We start from the raw sequence: 26794 nt of genomic DNA on the forward strand, positions 1-26794 counted from the left end.
TTTTTTAAGCTTTTTGAAATGTTTTTGTGGATAAATTTTATTTATAATTTTGTCTGTAGGTCCACTGACGTACTACTACCCGGCGATGGGGCCAACTCTCCCTCCCCTGGTGTACTGGGGCTACCCAACGCCGCCCGTCTCGCCCGCGCATTATTATCATCCGCCCCATCATCCCCAAACTATGGTAAGAATATAAGAATGTCAAATTAGATCTCCTTAAATTGATTCTTAAACTGACGCTTAGTGTAAATATGTGATATTAATGCTTAATTTTTGATATTACACCGACACTAAGAAACTCCATCAGTCACTTTTTTGAGTGTGGCTAAACGACTTAGACATCCTCATCTATAATTGTGAGATAAGTAGTGTTATTTTAACATTGTTTGTGACCAATTGGCGACAGATGCCGGAGGTGGTGTCAGTCGGGGGAGGGTCCCCGCTGCCGCTGCCGCCGCCCGCCTGCCACGAATGGCCCGTCTTCATGGTCAACTGACACGCTCAACTTAACGACTTGTAGAGGCATGCGATCCTTTGTTAAAAATATTACAGTAAAAATACTAATGTAAGTCGGAATTTAATAAATGCAAATGTAGTCCGACCAGATTAAAAATAATTAAAAAAATAAAAGTAGTTCTGCGCTTTTAGTTTAATAAAATGACAGATTTTTTACAGCATTGACTGCCTGATATTGGGCTAATGGTCTAATGGAATTGTTAAAATCACTCTATGAATTTGAAAATCTTAAAGTAATAAGTAAAAGCGAGAACTAAAAGTTTTTTTATAGGATATGTTATGAGGATTTTTTTAATCTGTATCTTAAAGATACAGATAAAGGTGAAAAAATCGCTTGCCTTCTACAATATACTAGCGTAATTAAATGGCTCAAACAATTTAGTGATATTAATTACAGATTAAAAATTATATTATTTAATTCAGTATAAATGTTAACATATTATATCAAGAAGAAATAACTATAGTTGTTCGTTTGTGTTGTTGTATGTAAAATATTTTCTTATTTGTTGATCTTTCAGATATTAATTTTACATTTAAATAATGATATGATCTACATATTATAAGTTATTTTTATATTATGATGGGTCCAAAGAGGATGAAAATTTCTATTTTATGTAGTGTATTTGTCGCCGTAGTATTCCAAACAACGTTTTTACAATCTTACTAGCGATAGTATAAACGTATACTAACATATATAACTATACATATATATATAACTACATATATATATACATATATAACTAACATATATACTAGCGATAGTATAAATTAAATTGTCTATGCCTCGGTTTACAATTTCATCACAGTTTAAATGTACAGAGATAAAAAATTGACCATGTTTATAATTTTACGGTGACTTAAAATATTGTTTTTAACCTCTCCAAAGAAGAGTTTGTTTATAAATATTGATATGGTCTTAAAAAGAATTAATGCCACATCTCAAGTTCATTTCTATTTAATTAAATTTTTCATTTAAATAAATAAAAAAGGCTTAGTCAATTACCACTACTATTTCGTTAAGTATTTCTATTGCAAAAAATCGGATTTATTTGTCTATTTTTTATCATTTTTTTCACTATGACTACGTGTATCCAAAAGCTGCAAGTTTCATAGATGATAAGCTTTCTTCTTTCTTACAAGTTTTGTGCGAATGTTCATATTTTGTGTTATAAATGAACTTAAGATGTCGTATTTAAAAGAAGGCGCCATTAAACTATTTTATAAAGTTCCTTCCAATAGAATTTTCACAATTATTTATATAATAATTTATGACAAAAAAATAAATAAAATATTTTTTTTCTCGCTACTCTATAAAATTGACAACGAATGTACACAGTGATACGAAGGTGCTGTTTGTTAATTATTTTTTTTAGAGGAAAAAAAACCAAATATGTTTTTGATTTATAAGTTAAGCTTAGTTTAGACTAAGATTTCGCTCAATTAGTTTAATAGAAGAAGAAATATTACAGCCAGAAAATAATATCGCCATAATTTAAAAGTAAGCAAATATATAAGAAAGAATTCTTAACTATTTCCAATGCGGTAAGTTTATAAACTTAACGGTTTTACATTTCATAAACTTTCTTTAATCTCTCTTTATCTTCTACAGAATTATAAAAATTAAATTACACGATAGCTACAAAAATACGGTAAAGAAGACTTATAAATTAACAGAAATGTGTTTTTTCAATTTACCGCGCCATATTGGAAAAGTTGTCTCGGCCTTCGAAAAAATCAACTTTGTATAAATCACGTATAAGCCTGAAAGTGCTCAATTATTGTATGAAACTTACATTTTCATTTAGAAAAATACTTAATTTATATACTTAAATATACTTAAGTTTAAAATTCTTGCCGGGATAAATATCCAGCAGAAAATAGATTAAATATGTCATAGATATTAATTTTAAGTTTATTGCCAGATGCAAAAAATATTTTTATTTTATTTATAAAAATTATTTTAAAAAGCTGTTGTTTGAAAGATATTTTTTGTTATTTAAATTATTAATTTAGCCTACAAATTGGCAACTATTAGATGCCCTATAGCTTCTACAGGGGAAAAATATTATAATAATACGTTAATTTTATTTGTTATAGTTTATATTGGCATAATATTTAAATAATAAATCTGATATAAATATAATAGAGAAACAACAAAATCTGAATGTCTTCCAATTTTGTAATATAAACATTTATTTATTTAGGAATGTCACAAAATTTGTGATAATATTAATGTTACTTTATTTAGATTTAATATTTAGTTTAAATCGTTGAATTTCAAGCAATAAAATATATCGTGTAAGTTACTATGGTCAGTGATAGTAAATAAATATAGGTTATTTTAACTGTGAATGTCCGTAAACGAAACACGTATATAAAAAACATAGTGTTCTTTTTTTGTTTTTAAAGAAAATATGACATACGACACTAAGTTTTTGTAAAAGTTTCGTTTGTGGAAACACACTGTTTTTTGTGGACTTTGAAGTTAGATTATTTTATCACAATATTTTCTGCTGCCATGCATACCATGTCCAGCGTTATCCATGACCCTATATGTTAAGAAAGTGTGCTATAGAATAAAATAATAATCGTTTTCTTTATTTAAAGAATTATGACGTCTTTATTTAAAATGTTACCACTTAAGGTAATCATAGACAATCTGAATAATATTTTTTATAATAAAACAAAAAAAATTATTTGACGATCTTTTTAATTTATGTAATGGTATATATTTTATTTGATGAAAAATGTAAAAATGCATTATTTGAATTAGATTTATATTTTTGTTATTTTTCTATCAAATCTTTTTTTATTTATTTACAGCGAATTTTTTTATTGATATCATTGTTTATGTATTTGTTATTTCAATCGATATATAATTATATTTGTTAGGTCTCTTTTAATAAATCGCCTTGAATTTTTGTGTCTGCAAAGCTTTTTATATATCTCTCTCTAATGTAAGTTCATCTCATTCTAGCATGTGACGTATATAACCTAACAGTAAGGCTAAAGAACATCTAGCTGTCTCTGTTTATTCAAATAGAATGAACAGAGATGGAAATATATCAGTGATTCAGACACAAAAAACAAAATGGCGAATACACTTATAAGCTTATAGTTTTTGTAGTGTAGTCAAATAGAAATTGTGCAATGTAGTTTATAAAGTTCTGATAGCGTGTTGTAATTTAGCATCGTATTATACAAAATAGAAAATTGTTTTAAATAAAAAAGTAGATTAAAATGTTGTTTTCATTTCAAACTAACTTTTGCCTGCAACTTCGATTGTTCGGAATTAAACAAAAAACTTAATAATCAATGTATTCTTTCAGACTATATTCTACATCTATGGAAAATTTTATCGAGATCCGTTGAGCCGTCTTTGAGATGCTTAGTAAAAAAACATCCATCCATCCAAATATCATCATCAGCTCACCTCACTCATACGTCCCCACCGAGGGGCTCGGAGCCTACCCCAAGTTAGGTATATATAAGCATATATACCTCCAAATATAAGCATTAATAATATTAGTAAAATCACCCTCATCTAAGTGTGTTGGTAGTAGAAAAAAAAGCCATATAATTTATCACATTTATTTATTTTTGCTTAGTAAATATATTTACAATGTTATCATAAATTCAAAGATTTCACACAAATTCACAGATTCGAGTCCAAATATTTATTAAATCACTGTTTAGTTTTACGTCGCTAAGATTCCTCCTGCGTGGTGGAGACTTGCGCTAGGAACACTTGCTGCGGTTGATTCTGACCGGCGTGTGAAGATACCTGCACATAGACAACGTTCATTTTATACATTACTAGCTTTTACACGCGACTCCGTCTGCGCGGAATAAAAAATAGAAAACGGGGTAAAAATTATCCTATGTCCGTTTCCTGGTTCTAAGCTACCTGCCCACCAATTTTCAGTCAAATCGATTTAGCCGTTCTTGAGTTATAAATAGTGTAACTAACACGACTTTCTTTTATATATATAGATATAGATTTACTTAATAAAACCAAATAATTGTAACCCTATGACACTCAGGAGAAAAAAACAAATCTAATGACATATCAAAAAATGACAACCGGTTTAAGGTACAAATGGTCACAAATAAATACCCTTAAACAAATATCTTGTTCAGTGAAGTCTTATGAAGTGATACCTCTTTAGACTTTTGCTTAATGCTTTGATATCAAAGTCTTCGGGTCCGAGTTGTTAAATAGGTATTTTTTTCGTATTCAGTGTTTAGTTCAGATCCTAACGGATCTATCTTTTTTAGTACAGTCAGAACCATTAGCGGTATTTCACTTGCAGAAAAATTGCCTTGTTCAAAATTGCCCCTTTGTACAAAATAACCTAATTAGATAGGAGTTAGTCATGCAAAAGACGGGATGATTGTAAAAAGCAATTAGTTTTTTATCACTAAAACGCCTTTTTTCGTACACACATTTAAAAATTGCATCCTATTGTATATTATTTCTACTTTGTCGTCTCAACACATTTGACTTTTAAAGTGAGATAGCGTCAAATGCCCTGATAGTATAAACGGATCATCAGCATTGTATGTGTTAACTTGTAACCTGTATAATCTGAGGCGTCTGTTGCGGCTGCGCCTGTATCACTATCAGTTGTCCTGGATTATTCTGCAGCTGTGGCCGCACTATGTTCAACTGAGCCTGTGAAAGCTGGATCTGGAATAAAAAAGGTTCGTATGAAGTTCACCTCTCAGCTTTAGAACTCTGCACCTAAAAATGCTAAGTCATAGTTTTTAGAAGTAGATTGTTAGTTGGTTTTCTATAGTTTTAGGAATTAGAAAATAAACTTCTTAAAGAATCCTGTTAGTTGTTAATTTCAATACTTATCTCGCTTCCACATAGGTAGGAAGTATTCGATAGTGTAGCTCTAGTTTTAATTAATTTAGTTTTTAAAAAAACTTATAAAAAATCTAGAAACAAGACTAGGTGAAGTCTGTATATTTTATTTTTAATTTTCAGTGTCACTGATTTGTTTTTCGAATTCGTAATTGTGTGGAAGATGTTATAATTTAAATACAACATAATTAAAAAAAAACTATGTCTTATCAGACTTTGTAAAGAAAAGTTTGATTTTTATCTAGGTTAGTTTTTTCATAGGTCGTAAAAAACGAATATCTCATTGTTCAAATTCGATCAACCGTTTTAACACTTTCAATGCCACTATGATGTTTTTACACATTAAATTATCGTTAGCACTGAAAGAAGCATACAAAAATCTTCTAGATAGAGTAAAAAGGAACATTGTAGACACTTGCCGGCACTTGCTGCAACTCTCCCGAGGAGGTGACCACCTGCTGCATCAGGGTGAGGGGCTGCTGTCCACCACCAGAAGTCGTGGCCGTGTTACCTGACTGCTGGAAAATAACACGCATACTCTTTGTAGTCATATTGGTCTGATATTAATGGGGTTTGTGTCTTAAGTTATTCTGATGTGAGAAATTCCAGAAATATATTAGGCAACTAAGTGTATTCGCCAGGAAAATAAAATCACATTTTACACGGTTACAATCTGATAAAATTAAAAAGATTAACTGTCGCTTACAAATTAAGTGGTTTAGTGGAGATTTTTCAAAGTAAATCTAAGACTTTATAGTGACCAGTTAATTACCCTGTATATATTTGGTAGCAAAACTCGGTGATCGCGGGTTTCTAAGAACAAAATCCCAGTTTAAAACATATATTTATCTTTGTTTTGTCAAAGATGATAATTTATATAGAGGTCTCGGAAACCCACACTAATTATTTCAAAAGTTTAATGTGTATGTATGTATGTATGAGGTCACACCTGCACGACCTGAGCGCACGGCTGCAGCACGTACTGCGGCTGTGTTCCCTGCAGCGCCGCCTGATGTTGCTGCGCCAGCTGAAGGTAGTACTGTACAGGTTAATGCCCGTCAACAACTCGGCGTACACGCGTATTGGGCGGCTAACATGTGCTAGGACCAGGATTGTGCTCCTCTAGGTTAGGGTGGAGTAAATGGAGGTACACTAGTGTTATAAACAAAGAGAAAAGTACTAGTTTGTTCTTTTAGGGTAGAGTAGATTAGGGTTAAATGGAATTGTACCCATAGACATTGACGTCGCCAGACGATGATATATAAAGGTGTTGGGTGGCAGCTATCATTAATATGGTGTCAAAATATATAATACTTTACACTTCAATCATCTCGGAAGGGGGGGAACAATTGCCCCTTCCCTAATTAATAAGTATCAATATGCACGAAGCGAGGGACAGAATAGCAACGTTAGGGTAAGGTGGGGTAAATTAGAATGTTCCAATAGCAATGAAAAGCAAATTGGTGTTTCACTTTAATTATTTTTATATGGGATATAACGATCAAAAGGAATGTTACTAGTCTAGGGTAAGATAGGGTGAAATAGTACTGTATGTATACTCAAATTATCTTCTTAAAATGCAGGAGAAAGGAGTACTTCACTTTCAGTTCAAAGGGAAATAATGGTAAAATGGTAAAAGAGGGATAACAGATCGGACGAACATGTGTCCTATGTTTTACTATTATCACACACAAAATATACATTAAATAATAGTGCAGAGTCTCAGTTTTTTTTAATTCCACGAGAACGAAGTCACGAGCAGCAACTAGTACACAATACTCACCTGTTCAGTGTTGTTGGTGGTGCGCGGCGGGTCATCACGCGGCTTGCTGGGCTTCACCTCATGCCGCGGCACTATGTCTATCAGAAAGTCCAGCTGGTCTGACTTCGATATCGCCATCGCTATATCATTACGCTGGAATATGTTATTACTAATGTCTAAAGTGGTTATAGACTTACGATTACACTTGAAAACATCTTTTTTTAAATTAAATTTACTTAATAGGTATTAAATGTGAAACTAAATTCAGGAAATTAAGTAAAAATTGTATATTTCGTTGAAGATTAAACTATTAAAAATTTAAGTCGAATTAAATAGAAATGAAATTATATTTTAACATATCACTGGCCGACAATGTTGTCTATGGATTTATTTTGGACTATGTCCTATAAGTCTATGATTCCATACATACAAAGGTAAAATTATTTAGATAGGTAATATAATTTCTCATTTCCATTGTACGTATCTTTGTGAACGAAGTACAAACCTGTAGAGTCCGTCTCTTATTATCTTCAGTATGAGACCAGGCGCGGAGAGTCAGCTCGTGTATGAAGATCTCCGCCGCTTTAGCGAACAGCACGGGCGCCTCCGCAGATATCATCTTAACTTCCTCATCCAATTTCATTATCTTTTTGATCCTCGCCAATGGAAGCGCTTGTGTTTTGAAATCGTCCTAAAGAGAGTTTCACACCTTATAAAGTAATAGGTGACAATTGACAGTTCTCGGTGTTACGAATAGAAAGATCATTTTTCATAGTTTCATTTCATTCATTGCGATTTCTTAGTAGCTTTTGCTTCGTTCGATTTTAAACGCGCCTGTTGATGGTACATGACAGTTAAGTCTATATGTATTTTTAGTTCGAATCCACACCACCGCCACCGCTACAAAATGGCGAAAATCAAATAAGTACAAAACAATACCTTTTATAGCCAGTCCTTTTATAGAGGTCAGTGGCTATAGGTCATATTGATTTTGGCCTTATCTGCTTGTCCTTATCAAACTATATGTGGGTTCACACCAGGTTTTCGTCTTCCGAGTTATTCTATAATCTGGGCGTTTCAGTCACTCTCTCATTAACCATGTCACCTTTCACGCAATCCATTCATCACTTCCGAGGCCATTTATATTTAAAGTTTTTGTCACATGCAACATATATTAAATGTAGACTTAAATACATACTGCGGTGACTTTTTTGATATCTTCAGTGACTTTAGCCCAGAAGACCTGCAGGCTGTGCTGGATGCTTTCCGGGGAGGAGCCCTCCTCCCCTGCCGCTTCCGTGTCGCCCTCTTCTGATACCGCTGAAGTACCAGCTTGGTCGCTGTACAATATTGCACCTCACTCCAGACATACTCAGAGACATTTTATGTTTACTTAAGCAGTTCCTTAGTTTTGTTTTTATACTAAATCTACATTAAGGGTAAGGGATGATTTATATAATTATTTATGGACTGGTATGTGGCAGAGTATGTCTTTACAAATATCTTAGCGTCTCAAGGTCATCAATTTTTCAAAGCGATTTTTCAAAAGTGAACGATAGATACAAAAAATGTTTTCGTAATGTTTTGGAAATACTTATATGACATGACGTGATAAGCACTTAACGCCTGAATAATTATTTTTTTATCATATCGCAAAATCTATTAAATTATTATTTCGCTATATATAAGATGTTGTCTTACTGTACATGCGCATAAACCTAAAGCGACTAACTTCATTCCGGCCCGGCTAACACCAACTCGTAATTTATCTTTAAAAAAAGCTTTTAAATACGAATTAATTTATTAAGATAAGTTAGTAGTGGTAGTGTTTAATTTGAGTACAGTTAAGAACTTCTCTCAAAAGTTGTTTCTAAATAAACGGAACGTATTTATTAAGTACTTGTAATCTACTACGTCAAAAGTCAAAATGTTAGATATAATTACAACATGCAATAATACATACTTTATTGCAGATAGACATACAATTAATTTTGTATGTAATTAATTTTTCGCTCAATTTTTAATTTAAAGAAATAAAGATATTAAAACTAAATGTTAAAAGATAAAGAGTGAACTTACGCAGGCACAAAGAAGCATACGGACATCTTGAATTGCTACGACTTCACCTTGCAAACGAAATTCTTTCTCTTGATTAACTTTTTATTTACAAAGTTATATTTTGCACCACCAAGTTAAGAACTCATCCGCGGTTAAACTTATTAGAACAGAGTAACCAATAATCAGTGTAATATTTGAAGATCTCCAATCACCAATAACTGAAAATGCGCCAGTTCCACGATTCGTCCGCCGATGACCAGTCACAGGCTTGACGTAAATCCAGTGTTGCTACAACTTAAACCAAGTCCAATGTTATTACCATTTGTAACAGAGGTTAAATACAAATTAATAAAACATTGATCAGCGACACGATTTCTTTTACTGGTATGAATTAGCTTTAAAATTAATAAATTTAACCTTTACGAAAGTGAATTAATCTTACAGTAATGAACAACTAGCTGTACCCGCGACTTCGTCCGCGTGAAATACTGTCTTTGGATAGCATTTGAATTATTTAGGTTAATTATTTTACTTAACTAACGTACTGTGCGTTTATGTATAAATGTAGAAGAAGCAAAATAGCTGTGTCACATTTATAATGTTGTTTTGTTGTGTGTTTTTTTCTTTATTAAGACTTTGGAGAACTGGTTTGTATTTATCCCCCATATAATTTGTTTTCTAAATAGAAACACCATTGGAAAAAGAAAAATATAAAATGTCAATTCTCATTCTTCATGGCTTCATGACGTCATCAACTTAGCGTTGTCGTCTTCATGTCTGCTTTATAAAATGGCGGCCGCAGAGATCCAAGTTGTAAATCCATCAAATTTAGCAAAAATAGAAAGGTTTGATGTCAAATTTTCATACGAAAGTTAGAAACTTTTATACTGTTTTCATTTAAATGAAACTATTGACTACTATGTTCGGTACTTAATTCTTAGTGAAGGTTCCATGTTTTGTTTATGTTGCATATTTTTTTTCAGTTTTCTAAATGATCCAAGTTACAAAGAGATTATTGAAAATTCGTCAACATTTAACTCGCGACTATGTGCAGAAAGAAGGATGCGTATGCCATTTATTGACACTCAAACAGGTAAGAAAATGTTGGTCAAGGGCCTATATCTTTCAATAAATTTTATCATATTTTGGTCTGTGTTATAAATTTTGTGTGTTCATTATCCCTTAATTTGTAAAATTACATTGGTAAAACACTAAAAATCAATTATTAAGCCTTATAATATGTATCTTAAAAAGGGGCGTTTCTATCATAGATTTGATGTTTGTTGAATGGATATGTAATGGCAAGTTGGTAAACAATTATGCAACTGGTCAAGTCAAATTGGTTTAAAGTATACTCTCTTTCTCTCTCTGCCTAGCTCGTATCCCACATAGTGGTGGGTCAGTTTTCCTAATCAGTTTCTTCCATTTCGCTCTATACTCAACATCTTCATCTGATGCTCTGCACTCATTCATGTCACATACTATACAGCAGAAAAAATATAGTAAAAGATTTAGTCAGAAATACAGAAAAGTGTAGCCTTTGATTGGAACAAATTATTAATTATTTAATCCATTTTAAGGTGTTGCACAAAGTCATTGTAACTTGTTCATGACAAGGAAGCAGCGCATGCCAGGTGCTAGAGAAGGACAAGTGTACACATATCCATCACAAAGGTAACAATATTTTTTTTTATATTATATGTTATCTAATGGGTTAAAAAATGGTTGGATTATATGAAATTAATGAATATACTTTAAAAAATTCAAGTATATTAAGTGACCCATTAATCAAATTGTCCAATATTAGTGTTTCCGGTTCTCTTTTATTAGAAAACTAGCTTTTACCCGCGACTCCGTCCACGCGGAATAAAAAAAATAGAAAACTGGGTAAAAATTATCCTATGTCCGTTTCCTGGTTCTAAGCTACCTGCTCACCAATTTTCAGTCAAATCGATTCAGCCGTTCTTGAGTTATAAATAGTGTAACTAACACGACTTTCTTTTATATATATAGATTATAGGAAGACAGCTGGACATTCAATAGCAAGATTTTAACAATTCATTATTTGCACTAAATTTCTAGAATTTCCTAACAGAAAGTATCCAAATAATAGAAATCATTTATTGCCTTACTGTTGTGTCAACTAACATAGAAATTGAGCAGAGAAATAATATTCTTACATCAATAGATGGCGCAAAGCTCGACGTCAGTATTTAACAATGTCATCTACACGTTGGGGATGGAGTGCACTGGATGCTGCAGAGAATGCAGGAGATGGTGAGAACAGTTCGGGAATCCCGGGCGATGCACTTGCTGGTGATGATAGCCGTGACGGCTCACAGACAGCTGCCAAAGATGATCCTAAAGTAATTGTTTATATTTATAACTAGCTTTTACCCGTGTCTCCGTCCGCGCGGAATAAAAAATAGAAAACGGGGTAAAAATTATCCTATGTCCGTTTCCTGGTTCTAAGCTACCTGCCCACCAATTTTCAGTCAAATCGATTCAGCCGTTCTTGAGTTATAAATAGTGTAACTAACACGACTTTCTTTTATATATATAAGATTTTTATTATGGATATTACTGCACTCAGTTGTTAAATGAGCACTAAAGGAGTTCTTAAGTTTATATTTAGTGTGGAAAACAATAACATTTAATTATTAAATAACTCTAAATGCTGATATTAGAAAAGTAATGAAACACAGGTGATGTTAAATTGAATCAAATATTCCTCCGTTCTAGGAATACAAGAAAAAAATGCTCTTGTTTTTTAACTCATATTTAAAGTGTTAATGGCATAAGAGCATCAGTGGCTCAAGGGTTGCGCACTTGACTTGCAATCTGCAGGTTCTGGGTTTGAATCCCGCCATGTATCAATGTTTTTCGATATTTCATTTACATATGTACATTTATCTGACATTTAATGGCGAAGGAAAACATTTTGATGCTGCACATATCTAATAAGAAATTCAATGATATGTGTGAAGTTAACCCGCACTGGGCCAGCGTGGTTGACTATGGCCTAGTCACCCCTAACTTGGGGTAGGCTCTGAGCCCTTCAATGGGGATGTATAGTTATAGTTATGATGATGAATGTCATCAGGAATGGTTCTATGATGACTTGGCGATAGAAGAGATGGAGACTGGTGAGGAGCCGGATCCGGAATCTGATGAAGATTACTATGACGATACGTACGCGAACCGGCGCAAGCGGCGTGGCATTGCTCCCACAGGGCCCGGATCACGCGGCGGCCGGCGTGGCAACAAGCAGCCTGATGACACACCTTCCAAACGTGGACGTGCTGTGAGTTGACACTATATATAACTATCTGTCACCGTCGTGAATTAAAAAAACTTAATAAGTAGCCTATGTATTCTTGCAGACTATATTCTACATCTATGCCAAATTTCAGCGAGATCCGTTGAACCATTATGGAGATACTTTAAAACATACATCCATCCAACAAAAAATTATGATACAATGTGTTCTATATATATGGGCCAAAGCAATTTGATGATTTTTACTTTTTTGTGTTAAAAAGTACCTCATAGTTTAGTTACAACATGTGGCAAAAACACATTTACAGGTGTAATTGTTGTTTTTTGCTGAAGTAAAATTGCATATGTGGTCTATGTTCCTTTATGCTTTAATTTCGATATCGTCCCCTTGGCAATCTCTGGTCTAGATGTTTTTTGATAAATTTAAACCTTCCCCCATTTATATGTAACGTTACGTAAAAATGATCGAATTTTAATTTGTAGTGAATAAAATAGAATGATACAATTTTCTGGTAAAAAAAAGTAAAAAAAATTTTTTTTTGTTGATCTAAATAGATAGGTTTTTTTTTTTATTTTATTTTCCGTCTCTAGTCTTAATTTTTATTTGCATTTTAGGGTCGCGGTCGTAAGAGAGCTGGTCAAGGTACACTACCATACGAGGTGCCCGGTGATGCTGAGAAACCATATGGATGTGAACGTAAGTCAACAAGAAGGAAACATTAGCTTGAAATCAGGTCTTTATATGTATTGGCCCTAAGTTAGAGCGAGAACAACGACTATACCTTTCGCTCTAAAGTAACTTGAGCGAGAGATATAGACAACTTTACAGAAAGATGTGAAATGAGAGTGAGAAGTTATGTTACTGCGAGAACTTCTCTATGTGAAATTGAAGCGCCATCTTGTTTATAAAATTAAAAGTTTTGGAAAGTTAATTTCTCTTACTAGGGCCAGTGCTGTTTATAACAATTTAAGCTAAATGTCTAAATATAATAACTATAGAAAATGGTCATATATTACATTTTTATAAGAAACTAACTGTCGCCCGCGACTCCGTCCGCGCGCTGCTAAAAAAAAACTAAATGGGGTGGGGTTATATCTTCTCGTGTCACGGGGTTTGAACTTTAACTCCTCCGAAACAGCTTGACCGATTCTCATGAAATTTTGTGAGCATATTCAGTAGGTCTGAGAATCGGACATCTATTTTTCATAACCCCCCCCCCCCCATTTAGTTTTTTTTAACTGCGCGCGGACGGAGTCGCGGGCCACAGCTAGTAAGACATATAAATTTTAAGATAAAATGAAATTTGATTGGTAATATAGAAAAAGTTTGTTAAAAATATTTGGGCATTTAGCTAATAAATGTTGAAGAAATAAGAAAAATTAAATATATAAAAAAAGCACAAGACAGTCACATTTGTAATACCAAATACTTGCATAGAGACTGACCTCATGTTTGTAATAAATATTGTCACACTAACATTTAATAATGACTAAGGGCATTCCTTAGCGGAGATTTAGTGATAGTAATCAATACTGTTTTACTCGGAGTTGTTAAATGATCTCATTGGAAATTTTGTATGAGAATTAATTGAAGGTTTATTTTTTGCCATTTTTCTTTTCTTCTCTTAAAAGTAAAAGTTGATTTCGCAGAGGAAGAGACACAGGGAAAAGTATTCTATTTCTTTGTGTCCTCTCCTCTCCCCTGCAGTCTATGGGTAGCGCTACTTTCGCTGTTTAGGCGAATTTAGGTGGCTGCTTTTTCAACTTATAATAAAAAAAATGAAAATGTACATTACATTACGGGCCGTTTTAGTGATCAATTAACAACTATGAGTGCGATAGTGTCTGCCTAACACATTCAGTGTCGGATCGTCCAGCGTCACTTTAATTAGTGAAAATGTTGGTGGCATTGGATGTGTTAACTTCAAACAACTGTGTGTGGCATTTAGTGACCATATCAAGAGCTTAAAGTTCCGATAGTTTATATAAAATCTTGCCTTTTGTGCAATATTTTGTCACATATAGTACACGCAGTATTCCTATTTGGATATATGTTAATATCTAGATTCTTTGAAAAAATTTCTAGTGCCTTAAATTTTTTGTGGATTTAAATGATTGAAATATCGAAGCTGAAAAGCATAAACGCTGTAACCCTTGAAATCGCGAATATGTTTTTCACACGTTAATAATTTCAATTATCAAACGATAATGATTTTATTATAGTTTAGCACAAACTCCACAACATTGCTAAATACCGCATGCTTGTAGACGTATCAGCTCACGAGTTATGATTTTTTGGCTCTCCTGTAAAGTTCATACTTTCGGGGTTACAGCGTTTACGCTTTCCAGCGTCGATATAAAGAATGATTTCTTTTTGCTGTATAATTTTTTTTGTTTAGTAATTCTTTTAAAAGTTTTTTCATTTTCGAATTTTTTTTTTTTGCAAATTACCCTATCTATCTCTGGTCTACTGAGTGGTAATGATCGACTTCAAAATATGAAGAGGTCAATTTCAATGTTTTTAAATTTTTTTTATGTTTTTAAAATTATCAAATATGAGTAGTACTGTGTGTACTATACTAGTTGCTAAGGCTGTTTCCTAATGGGTGTCAAAATTTAGAAAAATATACTTAAAATGTATTCTACCTTTTTGTACAACCCTTAACTTATTTAAACTGCAAAATGAAATTTAAAAAAACTCTATCTTACTTAAAATTTTTGCAACTACTCGTAAAAGATCCAAACATTAGTTTTTACTAGATTTTCCTTTCCTTTGAAAAAGTAATTTCTAGAATAATCCACTATTTTTTTTTTCAAGTTTCAATTTGCAATTTGCTCAATAGATTATAAAATTTCATTTTTAAAACAGGACCTGAATTAATTGAATGTAGTTTATAAGAGGCTAGTATGAAACTAAAAATCTATATTGTTGATCATTAATAAAAAATAAAATAAAAAACAGTAGTTAAAAACACAAAAATGTTGCAAAGAAACAAACTGTACAAAATATAATTTTCTGTTTTTTTTTTAATTGTGAATAACTGTTTTTTATGAGTTTTTGTATGGAAAAATCTCGATACAGTAGCCGTAAACAACTTGAATGTATGTATGTTTGGATGTAAAAGTGTAAGATTGTATGACAGGTTTGAGTGAAATGTTAATCTATTTTTGCCCACCCTTCTTTGTTATGTGAGCGTATCCCATTCTATCCTAAGTTTTAATTTTAAATGTAGGTAATGTCAAATAATTACCTTCTTTTAGTATATTAATTGAAAATAATTAATATGGGATTTGTACTTTTAAATTACGTAAATTAATACTTTTAGTGAATGGGAAATTTTTGGGAATATAATTTATAATCTATAATTCCTAAATGCAAATTTTATTTTAGATCTAATTAATTTGTCTTTGATTCAGTTAAAAATATTTTAAAAAGATTAATTTCCCATTAACTCTATCTCTTCAATATCTCCCACTTTCTCGTTGAATATTAGAATAACAAAATACAGTTTTGTATGAAAATAAAATCTGTCAATTAAGAAAAAAAAATCTAAATTGCATTGTAAAGTATATTTTTTAGCTAGAATGAAATTTTTTAAAAAATGAGATATCAAATGGAATTTTTGCAAAAATAATTTATTACTATTGAATAAATATTAAACTAATATCACTGCCACAATGTACCAATTGATATGAATCGTAGTATAATTAATATTTAATTAATTTACGTATAATTTTTATAGGTTAATGTATTTAAGAAATGCTGTATTGACATCGTTTAATAGATTTATATCTGACTCGGTGACCATAAGTCAAAATTAAAGTATGACAGCTCACTAGCTGTCACCACCCTGTCAATGTTTAAATGTCACAACATCTTTGTTGTATTGTAGCTTTGTAATTTTTTTGTCATTTTATATGGCTGAGTAGGTTTTAAATTTTTTATGACATAACTTACCGGGTTAGATAACTTCGTTTCTTTATATCACTACATTTTTAAAAACCGACATCTTGGAAAATAATTCATAAAATAAGTACAGTCACCTTCGTTCGCGGTATACCATTTATAATTGGAATACCGCGAGTATAGGTCACTGTACATTTGTGTATTGTTTCATAAAATCTATACATATAAAAGAAAGTCGTGTTAGTTACACTATTTATAACTCAAGATAGGTCGAACTGATTTAGCTGAAAATTGATGGGCAGGTAGCTTAGAACTAGGAGACGGACATAGGAACTTTTTTATCTTGTGTGCATTTTTTTTATTCCGCGCGGACGGAGTCTCGGATAATAGCTAGTATTTTTAAAATTATTTTTAATGTAATTATTATGAAAGTGTCGTTATGATTCAAGATGTAATTTTTTAGATATGGTATTTTTTTTTAATAAAAATCTATTAAATGATTCAATACAGCCAAGTAAGTAATTAGGATCTACGACTGACCAAAATATGCGCCTTAAATATGTAAAAAAAATTACATGCAATATATTATGGATTTAAGAAAAAAAGTTTTAAAACAAACATATTGCATACGTATATACTTTTGTGTGTATGTGTAGAATTGAAATTTTGTAATGAAAATTTTTTGTGTATTTAAAAAAAAAGAAAAAAAAAAGAGGCAGCTTTGGATTTAGAGTTTAGCAAAAAATCTCCTAGTGAATTGAATATATTCGCATGCAATGTGTTTTTTTAACGATATTACTGCAGTTGAATGTTAGTACTTCTCTAAGCGGAGCGGATTTAAAAAATACTGAACATTCTTTAAAAAAAATCTAGTTTTATAGATCACGTATCTAGACCGAGAATTGTAAGAATTTCTTTACGTCTAAAGTAATTTTTCTGCTATTTTAAATTCCGATTTTGTAACAAATTACTTAAGTTAAAAAAATCAAGAAATAGGATTTTTTTATTGTTTTTTTTTTATATTGCAAGCTTTTTATGTGTAGTTTAGTATGTAATTTAGTTAAAATTATTGTGCAATTATGCTCACTCGCGGATCCTATCCTAATTATAAATGTGGTGTTTTGAAATAATCACAATTTTATTATTGCACTGATTGGTTCTTTTTCTTTGTATGTTTGACTCATGCGTCTGTGATAGTTTATTTATTTCATTTTTTTTGTCTCTTTTTAAGATCTAGATGTTAATATCTTGCAATGACTAAAGTTTTCCTTTTTTAAAAGTGTTTGTGAAATTTTTTTTAGTTTTTTTTTTGTATTTGGAATGAAATTGGAAATGTTTGTCTTCCATTTGAAAAAACATGGATATATGTAAATTATGATGGATTGTATGAAATTGTTTGAAATTGAAACAAAAGTAGCAATATCTTTAAAGTTATATTTTATAGGTTCTGGCACACTCTCAAAGGATGGTTTTTTTTTTTTTTAGTTACTCTGATTTGAAAGGGTAGAAAAGAGATGGTAATTTGTTTTGATTGAAGTATTCACAAGAAACATCAAATACTGTACATTTTAAATCAATACTAAATTTATTTGTGGTATTTTAGGACAAGTTAAAGAGGACCAAGAGAATGCTGCTTTTTTTTATCAATTTTGATATTTTTTGTGCACAATTTTTTAAGGAAAAATTTTTAGTCATTGCATTTATGTTGATAAGTTTTGTCTAAAAGTAATATGGATAATTTATTGTAATAAATATAGTTGAGGTGTGTAAGTATTAGGAATATGTTCTCGTTCTTAGATCCAAACTATTATTAGCACCCAAAGATTGTTATAAATTTATACAAGAAAAAAAAAATATTTATGTTGAATAAGAAATAAAAAATATCAAAGGTAAAATGTTCTTTTGTATTATCAACTCATTGGTTGAAAAAAAAAATCAGATTTTAGCTACTTTGAGGATAAAATATAGTGCAATTTGATTTTTTTTTTCAACCTTTGAGATATATTGATTGGACTTTCAAGTTTGGATCTCGTTTTTTCTTCTCAATGGTAAATTTCTATATATTTTTTTTTGTATTTATGTTTGTGTGTTTGTAGCGGTGCACGGATCCATTGATTTGAAGTCATCAATCAAACTTATCCCCCGGGAGGCTGCGTCCTTAGAACTGAACATAGAATTTACACGACGAGCCGTCAGTTTATAAAACGTTATCTCTTACAAATTTATATCAAAAATTTATCTTGAATATGTAGACTTTCAAATTGCTTTTTTTTAATAGACGTATCTATTCTCTCACTGCCATTTATATGCCACAAAAAAGTTATTAAAAGTAACAATTACATATATACTACTTTTTGAAAACTCTCTACAAAAATATCTATTAATTGACAGCTGTCAAAGTGACATTTGTAAGATGACGTTTTATAATTTTAATCGATTTTTTCATTTCAAATAAAGTAAGTTATTGATTGATGACGGATAATTATGGAAAACTGCGTCCAAATCCATACATCTGATGGCGTCGTGGTGCCTCCTCTATGCTCTGTTCTGATGACGCACACCTCTCGTTTACCCCAATTTTATTAACCGTCTTCATTATATTTAACTATCGGTTCGAATATTTTTTTTTATCGCGTTAACAAGTGAGCAAAATGATAGCAGACGGAGGCACCACGTACGGTGAGTAAAAATATTATTTTATCGATTTAAAAAAACATAATTTTTCTTTTTTCTATTATGACCGTGTCTATTTATATCTCTTTTATTATCTATGGTTTATAGTAGTATGGCTACAATTTCTTAAATATATTTATTATAAGTTTATAATGCGACAAACTTATAGGAAATGACAGACAAAAAGACCTATTGTTATTTCGTTTCACTTATCGGTTCATGTAAGTTTGTTGGTCTATACTATAAAAAAAAATTAGGTATAATGTATTAAATAATAACTTTCAGTGTGCGGGGCTAAATACAAGACGCGTCCCGGTCTTACGTACCACTTCACGCACACGCACAAGGACCCCGGTACTGGTACGTCGGCCTCCACCGCGCCCTGCAGCGACGGCGACTCCCGCGACAGTCGGCCCGGCGCGCACACCCCGCCCGCGCCCGCGCAGCCCGCCACTGAGTACCAGGACAGCTATGTCACATTCCTGAATAATCCCGCTGTTGGCACTTGTAAGTGTTATATCGTCTTATTGAGTATGAGAAGTCTTTATTAAGTTATTCCAAAATGATCATTTATATAGCCTGAGTTCGGCACTATGACTTATGGTCCGCTTTTAATCATGTTTTAGAGGTCAAAGGTTAGAGTTACTAGTTTTAAAATCCATTAAACGAATCTCTACTCCATTAATTACGGACAATGGTTATCATTTATCAGCAGTGTTGTATGAATGAGCCGGTTAAAGTTTTAAAGTACGAAAACCTTACAAGTTCTACAAAAAAGACCTGCTGGGATCGTTAACTTTTCTTCGAAGAATAAAGCAAATAGTAACAAATTCGTCTTTTCTTTCAGCATCCGGCACAGCGACGCCCCCCTTGCGCAAGCCGTCGCCCCCACCGCGGCCTATGTCTGCTGACACTTCGTCCTCGGACTCTGCGCACGCGCCGCTCGTGGCGCCCGGCACCGCCGCCTCGGCCTCCGCCCCTACACCTGCGCCCGTGCCCGCCCCCGCGCCCTCGCCCTCGCCCGGCTCCTCCACTGCCGCCCCCACCACTCCTGCCGCACCCCCCACACCACTGCCCCTTCTCAAGGAACCTGAGACTAAGGTATGTGGAGACTTTTAAAATAACACATTTAATAGATGAATGAAGGAATATACACAAGCACAAAGATATTTGAAACCTAGGAGGGGGCGTTAAGGGGCCCAAAAATGGGGGGCATTGAAATTAATTAAAGTAATGAAATTGTGGTTTTTAATTTTTAGGGCTGAATAAAAATTAGGGGGCTCTGAAATATAATTGATTTTCAAAGGGGGCGGTGAAAGAAATAAGTTTGACAATCACTGATCTACATCTTTGCCAAATTTCGTCAAGATACATTGAGCTGTTCAGGATATACCTTCAAGCAAACATCCATCCATTCATCCATTCAAACATTCGCATCTATAATATTAGTAAAATAACATAAAATTTTCATGTTATGTGCTGACTGTATTTATGAGAAAAAACCATATTCTAGGCATCACCATCACCGTACTGCGACTTTTGTTTGGGCGACGATCGAGAGAACAAGAAGACTGGGACACCGGAGAAGTTAGTCAGTTGCTCTGATTGCGGACGGTCAGGTAAGAGACGCGGCAGACCACCACGGAACGGTATACCAAAGACAACGCCTTGCTACCACCTCATCAACCGTGTCTGTGAACGGCATAGACAATTAAATAACATAAAACTGAATGGTGTCGTTGATATAGTTACATCTATGTCTTATTTAGCTGATGATTTCGATACTTTTGCTAATCAAACCAAATTACTTGAGAATCATGAGTACGGAGAATATCCTGTTTCACCTCCTTCGTCCAGACAAAGTCCTGTATCAGATAGTTTAGGTGAAGTCTATGTTAATGGTACCGGTAATTAAAATTACCAAACAGGCGGATTTTTTTTTAATTGGTAATATTTGTCTGAAAAAAATGTTTTGTATTTGATGTTTTTTTTTTTTGTGGTTCAAAAAATATTGAATTTTTTGGTTTTACTTTGTTGACATTATTGGCAGATTATTTTTGCAATTTATGGTATCTATTTTTTTTGTGTTTCCACTCGAATATTTAATATATTCTTACGTTAATTTATATATACAATATAAATATAATATTTTAGATTTTATGTAAAATATAAGCTCTCATGACATTTACATAAATTAGAAATTATTTATCTGTAATAGTAAACATTTTTTTCATTTTTTCTATACTAGCTTTTCCTTTCTTTTTTCTGCATATATTTTTTTTTAATAGTACATAGATCTATCAGCAATCCGCCTGTATGGTAGACCAAGTAAATAATATTATTTAAGCTTGACTTCCACTGGTCACAAAATGCAATTTCTGTCTTAATTAAATAATGCTTTTTACCAAAGATGTGTGTGGTCTTCTCTGTATGATCTCTAATGAAAAATAATATCACCTAAAAATACATAGTTAATTATAAAAAATTAAAAAAATTGTTTGTATTTTTTGTGTAAATTCAACGATTTTTTTTATATTTATTTAGCTGTTTTCCTTTTAGTTGCAAAAAATTAAAAAAATAAACGTTAAAAGTTTTTAACAAATTAATAGGCGAAAGAAATCCTTTATTAGAAAAAAATTTTGGTTATTTATAAATTAGGAAAAATATAACACTTTCCATAATTTCTCTAGCGGCTTAAGAGGTGAGACAGATTTAAACATTCCGTATTTCATATTCTAGATATATAAGAATTTTTTAATGACAAAATATACATAACATATTATGTATATAATTTTTTTTTTCGTGTGAATGTATCGAGTTTGTTACAGACTTTTTCATATATATATTTACTGTTGTTATTTGACTATGTGGCATATATTTAAATTTAATTCTTGTTCTTTACACTTTAAAATTAAAAAAAAAATCCTATTGATTGCCAAAAACTTAAATGTTTAGACCAAATTTTTAAAAAACGTAAAAAGTAATTAATAATTCATTAGTAAAAATTTAATAAAATGTTGGGAATTTTTAAGAAATAATGATTTAATGAGTTGCCAAATGATTAAAAAAAATATCGTGTTTTATAATTTTTTATTTGTATTGGGATTTTTGCGTCTTCCCAATTGTGAAAATGTGCCTTCGATTTTTAACATATTATTTAATTCTTAATTCCGTATATTTTTTAAAAGGTTTGTGAATTTTGATCAAATCTAAAAATAATATTATAAATTTTTAATTTCCTTAAATTATTCCAATTTAGTAAAAAAAAATATTATTTTATCTAAATTGTAAGAATTTAACATCTAAATAGGTTTTTTAATGTCGCAATTTTATTTACATAATTAACATTCGATTACACGTATTTTACATGTATTTAATTATAATTTATCATTTAAAATATTGTTACCTTTTAATAGTTCTGACGTGTTAATGGTGTATGTTCTTTGTACAGTCACCTTCACTCGCGGTATACAAATTACAGAATCACTGCTTTATACCTTTTAACGAACATAACTTGGGCCAATTCAACTAATCACCAATTAGAACAGTGATTGTCAAACTTATTTCTTTCACCGCCCCCTTTGAAAATCAATTATATTTCAGAGCGCCCCTAATTTTTATTCAGCCCTAAAACTTAAAAACCACAATTTCATTACTTTAATTAATTTCAATGCCCCCCATTTTTTGGGCCTCTTATCGCCCCCTCTTAGGTTTCAAACACCTCCAATGGGGCGTTATCGCCCACTTTGGGAAACACTGAATTAGAAGGAATATAATGTTTTAAATAACATTGAAAATCTATTTATGTGACTCATATTGTGGACTCCGTTTATTCAAAGGGAATAAAAGGGATAAAATTATGATTTTATAAAAATCTTTCATCAATCGAAATAAGTAACGCTACACATACCAGAATCAATCTGTTAAAATTACAGAATTTTCGTACAATTAAAATAAACATTGTATATTTAAAGGATTATTGTAAATTGAATACCGACAATGAAGGCATCCGAAATTGTACATCAAATCCTAGTTTTTTACTCTAGTCAATATACGCCAAATTCGTGGTACGGTTTTTGGTTTGGTAACTATTGATAATAGTTTTTTTTTTCAATTTTATGTTCCTCCGTTTTTTTGTTGATGTAGCAAATGTACAGTCGTTAACATGTTTTATTTGAATATTTTTAAACGAAATATTGTGTAATTTCGAAAATATCTAATGCACATATCGAACTTTTTAAAGCAATATGAAAATTTTATAAAAATATATATATAGTAGAGCTTGTGAAGTGCCTTTACGTTTTGTGTATGAGTGTACCGTGATTGTTGTTTTGGAAAAAAAAAACATAACCCAAAGATAAAATTAGGTCTCGATTTTTAATATTATATTTGATAGACTTTTTATATAATAATTATTCAAAACTATTATGTTCTAGATTTAATTTCAAGCCGAAAGAGTCTAGAAAGTTGTTTCGGAGTTTTTTTTAATTTTATTTAATTTTCAAAAGATTCCCTTTTATGAGAGTCATTATGTCCATGTTTTTGTAAATGTGTCTCAACAATGGAAACACACAAGAAAAGTCTACCAAATACTGTTGTTAAATTAAATTAAATACTTTGAAGATAAATTTTAAGTTAGAAGAAAAGACTTAAGTTTTATTGAAATCAACCATTCCTTTAATAACATGTATTGTTTGTTTTTAAAATTAAAAATATATATTTTTTTTATTTTAAGTTTAATATATGCTTAAGTTTAATTGTGTTATGTTTAAACTTTGTTTATACGAGTATGACAATTTGAAATATATATTATAGTTATATACTAGTATTAGTTACCAATATATACTTTGGTGTTAAGATATATAATATAAATAGATATATTTTAATGTCATATTGAAGATATATTGTTTAATTAAAAGTTTATCCAGTTTTTTTAATGACAGAATTGTCATAAACACTTATATAGTCCGACAAGGATATCTCTACCGGTAAGAGAGGCGCTGCTATCGCGTTTTTTCTATCAAAAAAGATTACTTGGGAATAGAAAGTTATATATATAAAAAAAAATATAATTGTAGTCAAACATGAATATCTGAACATGTGACATGATGACATCGCAATTTGATCAAAAAATAAGATTAAAAACCATTATAAGGATTAAAAAACAGCTACAATACTAATGGACTTTGTGCCACTTTGACATTGGCAGAGGGGCGCTAGTGAACTATTTAATTTAGTTTGATTTATGCCCACCGGGTCAAATATCTTTGTCGGTCTATATATTTTTAACCAATATATAAAGTAAGATAGAAATGTTAAAATCTAGATTATTTTATTTATTAAAATTTTTATATTTTTCCATATATTTTTTAAAGTTTCAAAATTATTTTTATGTTAAAAACTAATTAATCTTTTATTATGGCATGTAAATTATTTACTTAATAATGGTTATATATTAAATTTAGATATATAGAAATGTAGGTTGAAATATATACTATATGTTTTCGTATTATAGATTAAAAAATATATTCCAAAGTATCAAGATTTAGTACGGAAGTGCATTGTAGAAAAAAAAATCCAAAGATATGTTATTGATGATTTTGTTTGCGAATGAAAATATAGTCTGGAAAAATATCTTTTTAAATATGAAACATACAGAAATTATCACTTTGATGATGTAATTTTTTTTGTCAGTTGAAATTTAAAAAAAATATTAAAAGATAGATGTTTTTGCAGACTGTACTAGTAGAATAAGATTGTTTATGACTTGTTTTGTAAACGGTGAAATATTTTTTTTTCCTTCTCTATATAAATATAAAAGTTGATTACTTTGGCGTTTCATTGTGATGTGCTGAAGAATAGTGAAATAGTGCACTTCCTTACTTAATATTGATACTTTAATTAATTATTAACTTGTGAATGTTTTTTTTTTAATTGTTTTTATTTATTTTTCACTATTGTTCGGCACATGATCCCTTTATTGGTGTGATATAATGATTTTGTGATGTAGTTTTTGTGTTGCATCGGATATTTGAACAAAGGTAAGATGTGCCTTACAATATGTGAACTATTAAGATGGTGATAATTGAAAATATATATTTACAATATTCTAACTAATTATATATTTAGGTAATTATATATATATACCAGCTGTCGCCCGCGACTCCGTCCGCGCGCAGTTAATAAGAAGTTTATATGACACGTTCGTAGATTTACCATAGCAGCGCCATCTATTGATTACTTACTCAACCCAGTCGAAAGGTATCGACATCTGTTAGAATCATTTGGAGTTAACAGATAATTGTGACTGTCAAATAATAACAGACAAATAATTAGCTATAAATTAAAATTGCGACTATAATTTGAGATTTAAACTATCCTATCTCTCAAGTTGGATCGAACTGCACATGGTGTGCGAATTTTATTATAATCGGTTAAGTGGTTTAGGATTCCATTGAGGACAAACATTGTGACACGAGATTTATATATATTAAGATAATATATTGAATAGAATTAAATTTTATAATTTAAAATATGTGATGTACATTTTTTTATGTTAATTTTGTTTATATATTTTCAATTAATACCATCTTTATTATGAAATATTAATTATTTATATTGTAAATATATATGAATGTATATGTATTATATTTGTGTAGGTCATCCGACGTGTCTGCAGTTCACAGTGAATATGATAGTGTCAGTGCGCAAGTACCGGTGGCAGTGCATCGAGTGCAAGTGCTGCTCCGTCTGCGGCACCAGTGATAATGATGTAAATATTGTACTTTTTTTTTATATTACTAGCTATCGCTTGCGATTATGTCCGGAGTTACAAAACAATAAATTAGGGGTATGAAAAATAGTAGCCGATTCTCAGACTTATTGAATTAAATTAAAATAAAATATAAATTTTCATTAAAATCGGACAAATCGTTTCGGAGGAGTTTGGTAACTAACATTGTGGCAAAAGAATTTTATATATAAAATTACTATACACTATTATTTTGTGTAAATGTTGAGTACCCCTGGATGCTAAGGAAGTCAGGTGTATTCAACTTTATATTAAAACTACTTTGTTGTTTACTGTTTCATGTTGTAAGTTATTTATTAGTGCAAGATGTAGTTTTCTTTTTATATGTTTAACTAACTTTCGCCCGCGATTCCGTCCGCGCGGAATTGAAGAACTTAGTGTTCTTCCAGACTGTTATACATCTGTGATTTTGGAGATACCTTCAAACAAACATCTATCCATAAACTTCTTCTAATTCTTCAATAACAGATTAGTAGAGAATAATTTTATCAATAATATGTTATGATAACAGGACCAGTTGTTGTTCTGTGACGACTGTGACCGCGGCTACCACATGTACTGTCTCGCACCACCACTTGACACACCGCCTGAGGGCTCCTGGTCCTGCGCACTCTGCATCTCAGAGTTCCACACTAAGCGCTGAACAACACCAACACAACAATATGTATATGTAAGTATAGCTTATTTTAAATATCTTGAAGGCTCTAGGTTATGTGTGTAGTGTCCTCACCCTTCATTACTGTACTATAACTTTGTGTTATACGCAGCGATTTGTACATTGTTCAGAACCGGCAACATATTTGATTTTCCCTATAGGTATAGTGATTTTCAAATATCTTGCCGGCTCGAAATTTCAAATGAATCGCTGCGCAGAATATAATATAAGGAATTGGTACAGCTTATTTATTTTAAAAGCAA

The 26794-nt window shown here is 31.3% G+C and overlaps 3 protein-coding genes across 5 annotated transcripts in view; 2 read left to right on the plus strand and 1 right to left on the minus strand.

Moving 5' to 3' along the window:
- Window positions 1–590, plus strand: part of LOC106715178 (RNA-binding protein fusilli) — a 67029-nt gene extending 66439 nt beyond the window's left edge. Inside the window, exons 15-16 of the mRNA XM_014508422.2 lie at window positions 60–184; window positions 407–590. Coding sequence (XP_014363908.2) covers window positions 60–184; window positions 407–496 — 215 coding nt within the window. The 3' untranslated portion in view covers window positions 497–590. The remainder of the gene's footprint in view (window positions 1–59; window positions 185–406) is intronic.
- Window positions 591–4120: 3530 nt separating this feature from the next.
- On the minus strand, window positions 4121–9459 carry LOC106714988 (nuclear transcription factor Y subunit gamma). Of its 2 annotated transcripts, none has more exons than XM_045684504.1 (8): window positions 9228–9459; window positions 8347–8488; window positions 7654–7839; window positions 7170–7301; window positions 6336–6413; window positions 5806–5901; window positions 5096–5206; window positions 4121–4300 (listed from the first exon to the last, which is right to left on the minus strand). In XM_045684504.1, the coding sequence occupies exons 1-8, from the start codon at window positions 9251–9253 to the stop codon at window positions 4223–4225; spliced, it is 849 nt and encodes a 282-aa protein (XP_045540460.1). In that variant the 5' UTR covers window positions 9254–9459; the 3' UTR covers window positions 4121–4222. The 2 variants fall into 2 exon arrangements, with proteins under 2 accessions (XP_045540460.1, XP_045540459.1); XM_045684503.1 differs by having other exon boundaries at window positions 5806–5904.
- A 495-nt stretch (window positions 9460–9954) lies between these two features.
- On the plus strand, window positions 9955–26568 carry LOC106714730 (zinc finger protein ubi-d4). Of its 2 annotated transcripts, XM_045684460.1 has the most exons (11): window positions 9955–10051; window positions 10190–10299; window positions 10787–10880; window positions 11395–11572; window positions 12310–12510; window positions 13101–13182; window positions 19351–19572; window positions 19913–20166; window positions 20579–20684; window positions 25725–25837; window positions 26388–26568. In XM_045684460.1, the coding sequence occupies exons 1-11, from the start codon at window positions 9996–9998 to the stop codon at window positions 26517–26519; spliced, it is 1548 nt and encodes a 515-aa protein (XP_045540416.1). In that variant the 5' UTR covers window positions 9955–9995; the 3' UTR covers window positions 26520–26568. The 2 variants fall into 2 exon arrangements, with proteins under 2 accessions (XP_045540416.1, XP_045540415.1); XM_045684459.1 differs by lacking the exons at window positions 25725–25837; window positions 26388–26568 and having other exon boundaries at window positions 20579–21010.
- The last annotated feature ends 226 nt before the right edge of the window (window positions 26569–26794 follow it).

Source organism: Papilio machaon, chromosome 26 (genome assembly GCF_912999745.1).
Source record: "Papilio machaon chromosome 26, ilPapMach1.1, whole genome shotgun sequence".
NCBI lineage: Eukaryota > Metazoa > Arthropoda > Insecta > Lepidoptera > Papilionidae > Papilio > Papilio machaon.

Coding starts and splice junctions, on each gene's coding strand:
- LOC106714988 (XM_045684503.1), bottom strand. CDS start 9,253: ATGTCCGTATGCTTCTTTGTGCCTGC. Junction 7,840..8,346: donor ATATCAAAAAAGTCACCGCA/GTATGTATTTAA, acceptor AACTCTCTTTAG/GACGATTTCAAAACACAAGC. Junction 5,207..5,805: donor GAGAGTTGCAGCAAGTGCCG/GCAAGTGTCTAC, acceptor TTTTTATTCCAG/ATCCAGCTTTCACAGGCTCA.
- LOC106714730 (XM_045684459.1), top strand. CDS start 9,996: ATGGCGGCCGCAGAGATCCAAGTTGTAAATCCATCAAATTTAGCAAAA. Junction 10,052..10,189: donor AATTTAGCAAAAATAGAAAG/GTTTGATGTCAA, acceptor ATTTTTTTTCAG/TTTTCTAAATGATCCAAGTT. Junction 12,511..13,100: donor CTTCCAAACGTGGACGTGCT/GTGAGTTGACAC, acceptor TTTGCATTTTAG/GGTCGCGGTCGTAAGAGAGC.